At 29.8% G+C, this 15418-nt stretch overlaps 3 protein-coding genes across 7 annotated transcripts in view; 2 read left to right on the top strand and 1 right to left on the bottom strand.

Annotated features, from left to right (window-relative positions):
• Positions 1 to 15: 15 nt before the first annotated feature.
• Positions 16 to 2960, bottom strand: LOC105677071 (testis-expressed protein 10 homolog). Its single transcript, XM_012375440.2, has 6 exons — positions 2801 to 2960; positions 2354 to 2558; positions 941 to 2105; positions 630 to 861; positions 229 to 383; positions 16 to 149 (listed from the first exon to the last, which is right to left on the bottom strand). Exons 2-6 carry the CDS (start codon positions 2552 to 2554, stop codon positions 46 to 48), a joined length of 1857 nt encoding a protein of 618 aa, XP_012230863.1. The 5' UTR covers positions 2555 to 2558; positions 2801 to 2960; the 3' UTR covers positions 16 to 45.
• Positions 2961 to 3093: 133 nt separating this feature from the next.
• Positions 3094 to 15418, top strand: part of LOC105677058 (membralin) — an 89115-nt gene continuing 76790 nt past the window's right edge. For 2 of the 5 annotated variants that reach the window (XM_067356707.1, XM_067356708.1), the window contains exons 1-8: positions 3094 to 3251; positions 4550 to 4942; positions 5236 to 5471; positions 5568 to 5790; positions 5970 to 6087; positions 6495 to 6729; positions 6834 to 6924; positions 10822 to 10879. In XM_067356707.1, the coding sequence (XP_067212808.1) occupies positions 4676 to 4942; positions 5236 to 5471; positions 5568 to 5790; positions 5970 to 6087; positions 6495 to 6729; positions 6834 to 6924; positions 10822 to 10879 (1228 nt within the window). In that variant the 5' untranslated portion in view covers positions 3094 to 3251; positions 4550 to 4675. Of the gene's footprint in view, positions 3313 to 3342; positions 3480 to 4549; positions 4943 to 5235; positions 5472 to 5567; positions 5791 to 5969; positions 6088 to 6494; positions 6730 to 6833; positions 6925 to 10821; positions 10880 to 15418 lie in introns of those variants that run through there. The other 3 variants (XM_012375417.2, XM_012375407.2, XM_012375426.2) reach the window with 3 other exon arrangements.
• On the top strand, positions 10889 to 15107 carry LOC137000383 (cytochrome P450 9e2-like). The gene has a single exon (XM_067356713.1). The coding sequence runs from the start codon at positions 11890 to 11892 to the stop codon at positions 13435 to 13437; it is 1548 nt and encodes a 515-aa protein (XP_067212814.1). The 5' UTR covers positions 10889 to 11889; the 3' UTR covers positions 13438 to 15107.

Below are 15418 nucleotides of genomic sequence, written 5' to 3'. Positions count from 1 at the left end.
ACCATAAACAAGATATTAATTTTGGTAATTTAATCGATTTTTTATTTAATAATAAATTTGTGAATCTATAAAGTAAAATAGATTACAGATCATAAGTCTGGACTGTCTATCACTATGTGAACCTGTAATGTTGATATTCTTAGCATTTTCTAAAAGGACAAAATATTAATAAAATTAAAATGGTGCAATATAATCTACATTATAAATTTTTATCATTTAATTTCTTACCAATAATAGCTTCGTGTTTTGTTACCAGTTCTTCCCGAATCCATTTCTTAAAGCGCAAAACTATTTGACAAATCATTCGAATTGTCATATCGTCTATGCTTGATCTTAAGAGTAAGCTCGGTAGGATCGTAACAAAGTTTTTGAATATCTCTTCTCTGTCGCACAAAAAATATACATTTGTAACGATTACGATAGAATTCATTAATTATACTGGTTTATGAAATTAAAATTGATGTGCTGAATTTATATCTATTACAGTATTTTTAAAACTGTTATGGTTTTTGCACATTGAACGCGATGAACGATACCCAATCAGAGTTCTACTTTTTTGGAAAAAGAGCTCTCATTGGATATCGCTTATCGTTCATCGCCCATCGCGTCCAGTGTACAATGACTCTTACCTGTGTAATGCAATTAAATTGCAATCTAACAAAATATCACCAATAATCAGAGATAATTGCGATTGGAATTCTTTCCTAGGTAGGTGAGAAGATGCTTCTATCATCAGTTGTAAAGTATCATTTAAATCAACACGGTTTGCATACCAAAGTGGACCCGCTTTCAGAAATAAAGTCTTCAAAAGTTTAATCAATTGCGGTAATGCAGGTGAGTCGCGCCAATTTTCGATAACACCTGCAATAAAGTTAAACATTAATGTGTCGTAAGAAAAAAAGGCTCAATACAAAAATAGTTATGTAGAAAATCAGTCTACCATTTAAATATTTCACAATGGATATACAATAGTCTTTGGTAAGCTTAGGAAGCTGTTGATTGCGATTAATTAGAGATGTAAAATATATATGAATTTGACAAAGTCCTAAGTTCTGTTCTAAGCATTCTTCGGTAAATTTTAGTTGCGAAAAATCTTCTTGCCGTTTTCTGGATTCGTTAACTTGTTTCGCTTTTTCATATGGAAATCTCGACAGGAAATTCTTCATATATAAATTATGAAATGTATCTTTAAACCAATACTTTAAGTGCGTATATTTAGCATCATAGACGTTGCATTCCAACATATCAATGTATTCAGTAATCGATTGTATAATTTCAACGATATTTTTCAATAATGCGGCAACTTCGCCGAAATTCGTAATTTCAGTATAATTCTCAATTTTCTCATCCGGACATACTTCGAGCCAAATACCAAACATCAGTGGCATTAATAAACCTACATATTTTACAAATTCTTCTATAAATATAGTTTCTTTCGTACAACTCGCTACTGAACTTAAATCTTTGTCAAGATCAATTTCGCAATCTCGAATCGAACTGTCACCGTAAACGGGAACATATTCGGTATATTTTTGCGCTTCTACAGTCAACGTCGGAATCGTATTCATGCGAAGTTTTTCGTGGTATATAACAGAAGTGAATATGTTAGCCAAACGTTCCAAAACTTTAATCCTCCACTTTACACTAGTACTTTTGGACTTTAAAGTCGTCGTTAATTGTCTGTTCAGCTTAACTTCACCATGTAAGCTGCATATCATGCCCAAAAAATTAGGTAATATTTTATGACTATTTTTTGCCAATATATTCCCACAATTTTGTATGAGCACATCCAAAAAAAGAAGAGAATCCTCTTTCACATGCAAATCAATATGCGTCATAGCGCAACTTAAATAAGAGATTAAAATTTCATGAAAGGGCATTAACTGTGTCTTTGAGATAGGACTAAGAATTAAATTCAGAGCAGTTAATGAATCTCTTCGTATATCTTTCTCTTTATCAAGAGATAAAGCTGCAACTCCACGTAATAAAGAGCTCAATTGTGAATGTAGAGTCTTTGGAGGGTATCGCAACAAGATTTCTTTTAATTGTCTCAAAGCTTCCCCTCTCATTGTCGAGTTGTGATGCTGAAGACGCGTTAGTAGATCCTGAAACCAATTGATATTTTAAGATAACATAAACAGAATTGCAAATATTTTAAAATAAGATTATAAATACGACAAAAATATAGCTATTTTTGATATATTTTTCTTTGACTTTCTAAAAATTTTAATATAAATATCAATTACATTAATTCAACAATAATGTTACATAAGTATCATGTTTGGCACATTAGATACTTAAATTGAGACTCATAATTATTCCATAAAAGTCAAATATAGATTGTCTTACGTACTTTGATATTGAGTTTATGAGTGCTTATTATTTCCGTTTCATCTCGCTGCTGCAATTGTTCACGTATAAGGATTTTTTTTACTTTAAATGATGTATTTGTGATATTTAAGCCTTTTGGCAACTGATTGGTAGATTTCTTAGCTTTTAATTTTACTTTTGCTTTTTCCTTCTTCAGGCGGTTTGAAAGCTTACCTTTAGCCATAACTCTAAAACACAATATATATCATATTAATCACAAACTCATACTATAAATTACAAAATCATCTCACAAACTTAAAGTCAATCTGTTAATTATAATAGTGGTTTCATTTTGTAAAAAAAGTATAAAAATGTTAAAATAATATTTGTTTAAAAGATTAAGAAATTTATCATATTATTATTTACAGATAAGTATATTTATTTGATGCTTTTAGTGCTTAAAAATAATTTAAAAAATCAAAATCAGTACCAAATCGATTTAAAACAGTGTAATTGATTAAATAATTTAGATAGATTAATTAATTAATATCAATAAATCCAAAAAAATGTATACACATTAACACACGTGCAATTACTAGCAAGGGACAACAAATACGTCTATGAGTACAAACCACAGTAGTCCAAACTCTCTTTTGTAAGTGATGAAGCAATCTTGCGCCATCTGGACGTGAAACCTCAGTAACAAAAACCTGGCTGTAAGAAACCAAAATGGGCCATGTGATGAGAAGGAAATCACTAGACTTTGCCAAAACGATCACTTGCATTATTTTCTTTAGTGTTACAATCTATGGCAGTATATATACTCGTATATACTACATTGACTACATATCAAAACATACGACGATAAAACAATTTCGCAAATATATTAATCAGGTGAATACGCAACTTTTCCGCGAACACCTGACATATGTGAAAAGAAGGTACGACACAGTGTCATCAAATATTGCAAAATTAGCATTTTTATTGCAATCTTATTACGAGGTAGGATGTGCCAGATTTGTTCCTGAAAACATCTGATGATACAGACGATGTTTGACATTTAAATGTGAAACGTCTCATTCCATATTGCTTTTCTTTTTGGAGAATATATTTATTGTAAAGCGTGAAAGAAATTAATATAATCGATGTCTATCTTGTGCAATTGAAAGGTTATTATTTTTTCTTTCAATCAGGAAATTACGTAATGGAGTATAACATTCACTGTCCATTCACTGTCACTGTTTTGCATATATATTTTTTACGTATGATTTATTATATTATTTCGTTGTTTAATGCGCATTAAAGTGGGCTTTTTTTAAAAATAATACTTATTTTTTTATTATTTTTATGCAAGTTTACATATTCATGAACGTGATACAAATAGGTTATAAATTGTACATTGTAGTTTTGTAAATTAGGTTAGATAAATTTTTTTCATAAAATTTTTTGCATGTTTGTAATTTTTATCTAGTTTATTGCTATTATTAATTTTATCTTTATTATCTATTTTAAGGTAATGTTTTTTAATATATATTTAGAATTCTATAGATATGAATAGACAGTACTGCGCTATTTATTTTTCAATACATTTTACTTTCTATTTTTTATGTGAAAATTTTTTATAACAAATAATCAAATATTTGTACCATAGATATGATTGTCTTTATTCAAGTTATTGTCAAAAGAGATTTATGAATATTATGTTTATGTGAAGAAGTAAAACCTGTATCGTATAACGCAGCATACTGTTATACAAATATTTTAAAAAGTTTGATTTATAATCTAATGTAATAAATTCTTCAATTATTTAATTATTGGTACAATTATAAAAGTAGTAGGTTATTATTTTGGTAGAAAATTATTTGAAAATATATAGTAATATAAATATCTGATTTATTTCAGCAATATACTTTCCAAGATTACAAAGCTAAAATAGTTAAAACTGTCTAAATTATATTCTTCTTTTATATAGCATTTATATTTGAAAAAGGAGATAAGCACAATATATTATATTTTTAAAAATAATAATTGCTATTTGCTTTTTATAACCATCAAAACTGATGTGTCATGCTACAGTAGAAAAAGAGCAAAATTGTTTTATTGTAGAAATAAAAAAATTATATATTAAATTTGAGACATAGATATTTTGGGGAAATTTTATTATAATTTACATATACTAATATATCTTTAGTAAGCTAAGTTAAACTATGTTTAACAAGTTTGTTATTGTTTGTTTCAGGATAGGATGTCTACATTCAGTAACTGGAAATGACATATTACACATGTATAAACATGATGATTGTGTAAATAATTTTCACACAATTTTTTCAAATTTTTATTTTGAGAAAATTATTTAATACCCAAAATGCCACAAGGAGATGGTGCTGCTGTTGCAGTGCCAAATAATCAAAACGGTGCAGTGATACATAATCTTCATAGTCTTGCTGGTGTAATAGGACCAGTTTTAAATAACAATAATATGAATATAGCTAGAAATAACAATAATCAAAACCCATTGATTAATGTGCGGGATAGGTTGTTTCATGCGTTATTTATCAAAGCAGCACTAGCTTATGCACGAACATTTCCAAGGCCTGTCAGGAGATTCATAGAATTTATAGTTCTGTTGAAGGTATGTACAAGATGTTTATATACTATAAAACTTGTATTTATAAATCTAAAATTAATCTGATTGAGATAGAAGAATATGAAACAGTTTGTAGTAGTAAAGTATTAATGATTAAAGTATCATTAACGCATCAATGTATTTGTTATGTGATTTCATTAAAAAACAACAACAAAAAATGTTTTATAAGAAATTTTTGAATAGAAAAGAAAAACAACAAAAATAAAATAGAAATAATAAAAATAACCAAATAAAGAAATTAAACAAATATTAAGAAAAGATTTTATTTATTTTTACAGGCTATATTGGCATTTTTTGTATTGGCTTATATTCATATAGTATTTTCACGTGCTCCCACTAACTGCTTAGAACATATAAGAGATGAATGGCCGCGGGACGGTATATTGAGAGTTGAAATTCTCAGGAATGGTGGTGAGGATTATAGTATAGAGAAAAGTTATGCCAAAGAGGAAAGATTAAGGCAAGAGAAAGTTGATGATTTAACTAACGCTTTGGGAATATTAACTAGAGATGGGTAAGCCAAAATGAGTATTCGTATGATATAAGAAACATTAAATCAAAATATGTTTAATATTTATTAAAATATATATTTGTTTATTTGTTATGTTAGATTTATAAATATTGAACCATCGGCTGTTGATGAAGAACGGGACACTGTAAATCCTTCCAATGAAGAAAATCACGAGAATTTAACATTAAAGGAACAAGATATAATGGGAAATGTCATAGTTTCTGGAGAGACACAAAATCCTGATCTAAGCACAACAAATACAACGATGAACTCGCCATTATCAACTAAGTTTTGGAATGGTTTAAACATAGCTGAAAAAACAGTAAGCATGGTTCATGATTCGAAGATAATAATGATAATGATAAAATAATCTAATATTTTGATAAAAATAGAAGTTTCTAAGCATTTCTTACACATTAAAAACTTTTTACCTGTACCACATAATTATATAATTATAAATACATATTTATATATTATTTATTTTAATGTAATTTATTTTAGTTATCTACAAGTGCAGAAGGTAATTCTACGGAAGTACCTGAAATCAATCAGTCAAATGGAGAGAATGTTGTACAGTTGAAAGATCGTACGTCGGATGTTGACAAAATGGCGAGAACAGGTAAATATCAATGGAAATGTATTATCTGAAAGGCAAGTTTAACAATAAGAATCTAAGTATGATTAATTTCTTAAGGTGTTAATGACGCATATATGCTTCTTTTAAAAATTGACCATCAGTGTTAACAATGCATTTACTTTAAAAAAATATTTTCCACCTATAGAATTTTTTATGAAACATTGTTTTGAAAACAGGGTTTTTCTAATTTTTTAATTCAAATCTGACATTAAAACTTTGAAAATCTAAGAAGATATTATTTTTATCAAATACAAGATTTACTGTATTCCAAATTTTTAATTAAATATCAAATTTAAATTAAGTATTAGCAACTACTTTTTCAATATATTTTATCAATATTTGTTATTATTTTATTCTTGAATTACAAAATTTACATTCTGTATTTCCAGAAGATGGATATATCGTGGAATATTCATTGGAATATGGTTTCTTGCGATTGTCACCGGCAGCCCGACAAAGATTAAACATTCCAGTCAAAATTGTCACTTTGGATCCATTGACTGACAAATGTTTCGGTGATGCATTTTCAAGATTGATATTGGATGAATTTTTGGGATATGATGATTTGTTGATGGCAAGCATCAAAACACTAGCAGAACATGAAGACAACAAAGGCTTCCTGAGGTAATTTCTACATTTAATACTTATTGATCTGCGTTTAAACGCATTAAAAATACATAAATATTGAATTGAAAAATAGCTTTGTTTAATCTGTGTGATTGGCGTAGGAATGTAGTGACAGGAGAACATTACCGATTTGTGAGCATGTGGATGGCGCGATCATCATATCTAGCCGCATTTTTCGTCATGCTCGTGTTTGTAAGTATCTTATAAAATTTATGCTTAATTTATCAATTGGTTGCATATATGAGATTTGCCAACAGATAAGAAAATTTATTTGTTAACGCATGTAATGTATATAATACAATATAATAATACATTACAATAGCATATATAAACTTCAATACTAAAAATTATATTGAAGAGAAGGAAAAATATTCATGAGAAGGAAATTTATGGATTGACTATGCATGTGTGTGTGCATGCATTTTCTAAAACACTTATGATTCTAGGCTATTTTTTTCTTTAAAATATAAGATTTCAAGGCATTCCTGCAATGCATTGAAATTTTATATTTTTAACAAAAAAATGGTTTAGAATTATAAAATATAAGATTTTAATGCATCACAGTAAAGTTATAGGCCTGCAAAATGCTATAATTTAAGATTCTAAGGCATAAAAATTAATAAAATGTATATTAATGTTAAAATGTACATTTTATTTATTTTTCTGCTTTAGAATCTTATATTATATCGTTTGGCAAGCCTAGAACTTTACTGCAATGCTTTAAAATCTTATATTTTAAAGAAAAAAATGGTTTAGAATGATAAAATGTACATTTTATTCATTGTTATTCCTTATAACGTTATATCTTAATATATGTTAGGTTAGAATTTTAGAATATACATTTTCTTTCTTGCAGTGCATTAAAATTTTACATTTTAAACATAAAAAATGGTCTAGAATTATAAAGTATAAGATTTCCATGCATCATAGTAAAGTTCTAGACCTGCAAAATGCTATGATTTAAGATTCTAAGGTATAAAAATTAATAAAATGTATATTAATGTTAAAATGTACATTTTATTCATTTTTCTGTTTTAGAATCTTATATTATTTCGTTTGGCAAACCTAGGACTTTACTGCAATGCCTTGAAATCTGATATTTTAAAGAAAAAAATAGTTTAGAATATTAAAATGTATATTTTCCAGATTACTTCTTTGTTTAAAGTATAAAATTTTAATACATTGTAGTGAAGAAAATTGTAAATTCTAAATCGCTAAATATATCCATTTTTGTAGTATAAGATTCCAATGTCTAATAATGAATAAAATATATATTTTTTATTCTAGGCCATATCTAGGCCATTTCCAAAAGAGAGTTACAAAATTATTAAATAACAGATTTTTTACCAAAATAAGTAGTAATAAGACTACATTAAAGTACATAGCGTATATCATGGAAAGTATCAAGTGATAAGTCTGCCATGTGGAAGTGTGTATGTGTCATCAAATCACAACTTGGCTTGTATATATATATATATATATATTTTTTTTTTTTTTTTTGTGATAATAAATACCCTCACATCGAAGAGAGGAACGATTTCACGCTCGCCTATACGATAGCTTAACACGTGTAAAAGGATATGGCAATCAATCCGAGCTAACCATCCGCTGAAGTAACCTGCCTGCGCATAGCTTTCCTATCCTCTGTGTACTCATCTGTGCGCTTGATCCCTTTGGAATTGAACCGTCGGGTATAAATCAACGTTATTAGAGGCATCGTATTCGTCGTAGGTAGCCCCATGTCGGTAATTTTGTATCAAATTGTAGTGAAATAGATTGCAGTGTACTGCGGTCGAGATTATCGTTACTTGATGAAACTCCTAATTTTGCGATGCTTTTAATGATATGGTGTATTTTGCATATTATAGTTTAAAAATCACTATTTTTTTCTTACAATTGCACATCAATTGCAAATGTTTTATTTCCAAAATATTTCAGACTGACATTTCTAAAGTATTTTAATGTTTTGTCGTTTATTTTGTTGCATTAATCTTTCAACTGCGAAGAAATAAAAACGCTTTATATTACTAAAAATTATTTATTTGAAAAAATAGTTTTATTTACATAAAAATTATAAATGTAATTTTTTGGGGGGCGTTAAATTTAAATTCATAGTCGAAGTTTTGAATTTTCGGGAATTTAATGTAGCATTTAAAATTTCGAACAATAGATTTTATATGAAAGATTTTTTTTTATATATTCGAATTAAAAAACGACAAAAACTTTTACGAGAAACTCGAATGTAGTGATTTCAAAAACCCATGAAAATTTTATAAGCGGAAAATATTTTTTTTTTAATATATACGTCATTAACATTAGCGGTCAGTTTTCCAATGACGCGTATATGCATCATTAACATTTAAGAAATTAAGAATTGAATGTTCTGACTGCTGCAAGTCATGATTAGAGTTTCTGGTGTAGACGTCAAATATAGTAAGGTTTGCGGATTCGTCGCCTCGTGATTCGAATTGCTGCTCAGCGGTGAGATATTTTGTTCTTCAAACTTGACGTTGCATTTGCTTTACAACGTAGAGCGAATTCGATGCCAATCGAAGTTTATTGAGGGATTAAAGGGTTGAGAGTGGGTACACAGTGAGCATTGCGAGTCGCTCGTGCCGTAACACGTGAATTCGAGCCCCGTCTGCCTGAAGGGTTCATTCTAAGCCACCCCCGGCTGACCCGCCGTTGGAGTCACGTGCACGCGACTGTCGTCGCGCACGTATCACCGTGTATCTCCTCTGTCATGTGCACGCGACGTCCGGCGCTTCGTTACAATGTGATCCAGTATGAAATACTATTCCCTCTTCCTTTATCTTTCTCCTTGTTCGTCTTTGTGTTTGCACGTTTGTCGCTCGCATCCGTTTCACCCCCTCCGGGGTTTACATCTCTTATATCGTATTCAATTGATCGTATAGTACAATCGAGTTTACCGTAAGCGATATCTATTAACCGCAAAAACCGCATTGTTCGACAAAAAAAGAGTTGATTTATTTAGGCGAATGTCAAGCTGTTAAGAAATAAAAACACTAATACCAAAAATAATTTCTATGAAAAGGAAATGATCAGAATTTTAATATATAATTCATTTTATTTTGTGTTTTACAAAAGATGTTTTGTTCAATTTCAAAATTTTGATGTCAGATTTGAAAGAAAAAATCGTAAAAATCTTAAAAAATTGAAATTAATGACAGTGGAATATTTTTTCCAAATTTACGTTTGCTTTATTAGATGCGTCATATTGAATTCGTAAATTTTGACTAAAGATTCGAATTTGGCAAGATTAAAAACCTACGGATACCGTGTTATGCGAAAGTTCTATAGGTGATAACAATTCTTTTTGGAACTGACGCATGAATGCATCATTAACATTGACAATTAATTTTCAAATGACGCATGTGCATGTATCATTAACACTTAGGGGATTAGGGAATATTCACAAAAAAGTATAAGAATATCCAATTCACATAGGTCAGACAACCTCAGACAGAGATGAAAATATTTCTTATAAATTAGATTCTTATTCTGTCGGTTTTCTGCAAATGATATTCTATTGTTTACAACATTCATTTACTACATTTCCAACATGTCTTTTCTGAGCGTAGAAGTAATTGCCGAATTACTATATCGATATTATTTTTTCGAACAAGCTAATAACATGTAATTTTTATTAGTTTTTTTCTTTTTCTTTTTACATTTTTTCCATATTTTTTAAATAACATTTACGCAATCGTATAAGGTGTGATCGAACAACCTCGTTACTAAGGCTGGTTGTTGCAAATAACGGATTATCTTCGAAGGGTATCAGGTGCAGTTCAATCTGAACCGATCGCAATTCAATTTCAACATTCGCTCAACCTGCTAACCGACTACGAACGACCAGTTTGCAATTTACGTGACACCATAATTTTGTCAAAGCTACTCGCGTAAAATTTCCGAATATCCGTAACTTATAATTCGAATAGGCGAATTTTTAAAGTAATAACAATTGTTTGTGCCAATTACGATGTATGTGCAACATCTTGTATATATGATCTCAATTAGGATAATAATATGAATTTAGTAATGCATTTTTACCTTTTCTTGTTTTAGACGGTATCGATTTCGATGTTACTGCGCTACTCACATCACCAGATCTTCGTCTTTATTGGTGAGTAATAAAACATGTATTTAAATGTATTTTTTTCATTTTTTTCAATTTTTTTTCATCATTTATTGAAAAAGAGTCATGAGTGATTATATATAATATGTAAGTATGTGTGTGCGTGTGTGTGTATCAGAAGCAAAACAAACAGATTACATTTAACGATAATAATTGATAGCAAAAGTATCGTTACGAAGTCCACGATTAAAATGCGCAGATTAAAATCAGACGCCATTTTATATACACATAGCTAATTATATCACATATCTGACATTACAATGCAATAAAAATTTTAAATATAGCATTTATATCTACATACTAGAGATCGCGAACTTTTCAAAAAATGTTTATGTAGAAGATAGAAGATTTAGGGTTTTGTTGAAATCTGCCCGAGAAAAAATCGTATAATATGGTCAAATGTAAATATAATTAGTTATGAAAAGATATGAACTGATAACTTAAGACATGAACATATAAAATTACATATGTATTATCAGATCTTTTCATAACTAATGATATATATTTAAATCTGACTAATTATACCATTTTTTCTCGGTTGCAGTCCAATTTTTAGATTTTCGAATCTCAATATGACAATTAAACTCAATGAATTCAATATGACAATTAAAATTTTGAATAAAATAAATCTTATTTTGTTTCATGAAAATAAAACAATACCTTTCACGCATACACATACATGTACGTTATCAATCAGTTTTCAGATTACGTGTATATGCATTATCATTGATATTAAGGAAAATTTTTTATACGACGTATAGCAAGAGTTTGATACACTTGATGAGATAATGCATTTAAAAGTCTCTGTTCTGAACGTTTAAAATGATTAACCCATACACTCATACGATAATCTTCCATGCGTCCAATGCCAATGAAATGTTTTTGCTCTTCTCCCCTCTTCGTTTCTGCCTTGATACGATACGCACTAGCGAGTATACGCGTCTGTTTATTACGTTTTACGACTCGTCCAAAACCACGCGTCTGTTTATCACGGCATAATGGAGTTATATCAGCTATTTTTGTCGCCTTTTGCGCTGTTATTGATTACTTTAATTCTAATCGGCGTTGTGAAGATTGTTCCTCACGTGAATCGCGCGTATTTTTACTGGAAGAAAAAGGACGCACCTTACCTGCCACTTTCATGGTCGTCTTTCACAACGGGTTGGAAACTGTTCATGCGTCGCATAAGCATTGTTCATTACAATAATTTTTTATATAATTATTTTCCTGACGCTAAGTATGTTGGAATATCGAGCTTTTCCACGCCTGTTATACTTCTGCGCGATCCCGAATTGATAAAGGACATCATGGTGAAACATTTTGAACATTTTCCGGATCATCGCAGTTTCGTTAACGAAGATGTGGAACCATTATTCGCTAAGAACGTTGCTTCCCTGCGCGGCGACCGCTGGAAAGAAATGAGGAACACGTTGAGCCCTTCTTTCACCGCCAGCAAGATGAAATTTATGTTCGAGCTGATATCGAAATGTTCGTCTGACTTTGTCGATTATCTGGTCGAGCATCCGGAAATTTGTCTCGCCATTGAGACGAAACAGGCTTTTCGACGATACACCACCGACGTGATTGCCACGGCGGCTTTCGGCATAAATGTGAACTCGATGAAGGAGCAAAACAATGAATTCTACACAAGAGGCGTAGAGGTCACCACATTTTCCAGTGGAGCACTGGCTCTGCTCAAGTTCACCTTGTTACGTTTCTTCCCGCGATTTGCCAAGTCGCTCGGTATATCCTTTTTCCCATCGGCTACGTCGAAATTCTTCAAAAAGATTGTTGGGGAGACGATCGAAGTTCGACAAAAACACGGTATTATCAGGCCGGATATGATTCACTTATTAATGCAGGCTCGAGACAAGGAAAATTCTCACAAGATTACATTGGATGATATTGTTTCACAAGCTGTTGTCTTTTTTTTTGCCGGTTTTGAGACATCCGCGACACTCATGTGTTTCGTCGCTCATGAGCTGGCAGTTAATCGTGATGTTCAAGATCGCCTGCGTGAGGAAGTGGAGCAGCATCTTAGTGAAGAAAACGATACGATTTCTTACGAATCACTGTCGAAAATGGTTTACATGGACATGGTGGTCTCTGAGACTCTGAGAAAATATCCACCGGCAACTTTCACTGACAGGCTTTGCGTCAAGAATTATGAATTACCGCCGTCACAGTCAGGTTACAAGAGCGTAACCGTCGAATCTAATGCCATGATGTTGATACCTGTTTATGGCTTGCATCATGATCCCAAGTACTTTCCGAATCCACAAAAGTTCGATCCCGAACGGTTTAGCGACGAAAATAAGGACAATATTTTTCCGTACACTTACTTGCCGTTCGGACATGGGCCTAGAAAATGTATCGGTAATCGGTTCGCCCTCATGGAAACAAAGCTTCTGATAGCTCATCTCTTACGAAAATTTATTCTCAAGACGACGGAAAAGACTGTTGAACCTGTCGTGTTTGATAAAAAAGAGTTTACATTGAAACCTGTGGGCGGATTTTGGATCGGTTTAGAGAAGAGAAAAATTTAAAAAACTGGATTGCTATTACACGACGTAGTTGGGTTTAGAAGATTTTTTATTATTACACTTTTAATTTTGCAGACGTTCCACGTATTGTAAATTTTTAATTTTGGAACTGATAAATGTCTATTTAAGATTTATTATCACCGATTCCAACATCAAGTGATTAATATTACACATTTCATTACGCATTATATAATAATGTTATTGAATTGCTAATGAGGAATGAGACTAAATATTAAGATGAATGTCGTGACGTGTATAACCTCAACTTGATTATTATTATGAACCGTTGTTTAAAAACTTAAGTAACTTTTATTCGTTACTAAAGAGCAACGAATAAAGGAAGAGATAGTAAATACGTTCATTGTGCATATTCTTATACAATAGTTGTTGTATATAACAAAGAATATGTTTATTATTGCAGATATCTTTTGTATTTTATCATAACTTACTGAATTTAATCATATCTCATCTCTAAATTTTTTAATTTTTTATTCTCAACTTTTTTAGAATTTATTTTTTATTTATTTTAAAATTAATGGTTTCTAAAATTCTCTGAAAATATTTTATATAAAATTTATATTTGGAATTTTTAATTGTTACATTTACAATTCAGAATTTTAAAATTTTGACTGTAGATCTTAATTGACAACATCATCAAAAAGAGTACGAATATGTGCGATTTTTACGTAAATTTAATTAAAATAAGTAAAAAATAATTAGAAGGTTAAAATATTTTGAATAAGGTTTTGTTAGATCAACAATTTTTATATTTATGTAAAGAGTTTAGTAATAAGTGCATTGGCTCTTTTATTAATACATAGATTGTAAATTTAGTTATTTTCTTGAAATTTTTGATAATATTTGAAACATATTTATTTCTTTACAATTAATAGCAGGAGCCATCCGCTCTGATTGCAGCGCATTTTTAATTGTCTTTAAAAGCTTTATAATTAATATTTAAAAAAAATTAAAATATTAAAAAATAAATTATTTTGATGATGTTATCTATCAATCATATAAAATAAATAATGTTGTAATTATTAAAATAGTGTTTAATACTTTTTTTCTCTCTGTGCGCTTCAGAGATTGGCTATTAGTTACATATTATTTATCATCTAGTACTTGCAATATTTTTGCAATTAGTTTATTATCAATTGCTATATTTTTTAAGAGATACCTCAAAGTTTTAATACTGATGAAACTTTTAATTAGATTGTTGTTCATGATAGAAAATATAATGTTGCTTTGTTATAATATTATATCATATTGCGAGAACGATAAAACAATGAAAAAGAAAGTAAATAATTTTACGTCACGAAAACAAATAAGGTGATGTTGTTACATTAGTCATAATTTTTGAACTTACAAAAATACCATATATAAATACAATTTATCCTTTCATATACATTGAATATTTTATTCTTTTTTTTACTATTATTTTTTCAATAATTTTTTAAGAATATGTTGTCCCGTACATTTTCACTATTGGTTTACTGAAAATACTAAAATATAAATTTTGGAATTTTAGAATAAAAAGTAAAAAACCCAAAATAAAATATAAATCGGTTGTTGATATTTATATAGTTTAAATATTATATGTAAATTAAAATATGAGCGTACACAAGAATAAATTTTATTTTATTTTATGAAAATAAAACAATACTTTTGACACACATACATATACATTATTATTACCGCCTGTCAGTTTTCAAATAAGGCGTATATGCATTATCATTGTTATTAAGGAAAATATATTTTTTTTATACGACATAGAGCAAGAGTTTGATACGCTTGATACAATGACACGTTCAAGAGGCTCTGTTGCTCACGTTTAGAATGACGAACTCATTCACTGATGCAATAATATCCATGCCTCCAATGCCAATAAAGTGTTTTTTGCTCTTCTCCCCTCTTCGTTTCTGCCTTGATACGATGCGCACTAGCGAGTATAAGCGTCTGTATTTATTACGTTCCACGTCTCGCT

This window comes from Linepithema humile, chromosome 6 (assembly GCF_040581485.1).
Source record: "Linepithema humile isolate Giens D197 chromosome 6, Lhum_UNIL_v1.0, whole genome shotgun sequence".
In the NCBI taxonomy this organism is placed as follows: Eukaryota; Metazoa; Arthropoda; class Insecta; order Hymenoptera; family Formicidae; genus Linepithema; species Linepithema humile.
This window is presented reverse-complemented; position numbering and strand designations above follow the sequence as displayed.

Excerpts from the sequence above, each read along its gene's own strand:
- LOC105677071 (XM_012375440.2), bottom strand. The coding sequence starts at position 2,554 with ATGGCTAAAGGTAAGCTTTCAAACCGCCTGAAGAAGGAAAAAGCAAAA. Across the intron at positions 384-629 it reads AATTTAATTGCATTACACAG|AGAAGAGATATTCAAAAACT; the intron begins GTAAGAGTCATT and ends TTTGTGCGACAG. Across the intron at positions 150-228 it reads AAAACACGAAGCTATTATTG|AAAATGCTAAGAATATCAAC; the intron begins GTAAGAAATTAA and ends TTGTCCTTTTAG.
- LOC137000383 (XM_067356713.1), top strand. The coding sequence starts at position 11,890 with ATGGAGTTATATCAGCTATTTTTGTCGCCTTTTGCGCTGTTATTGATT.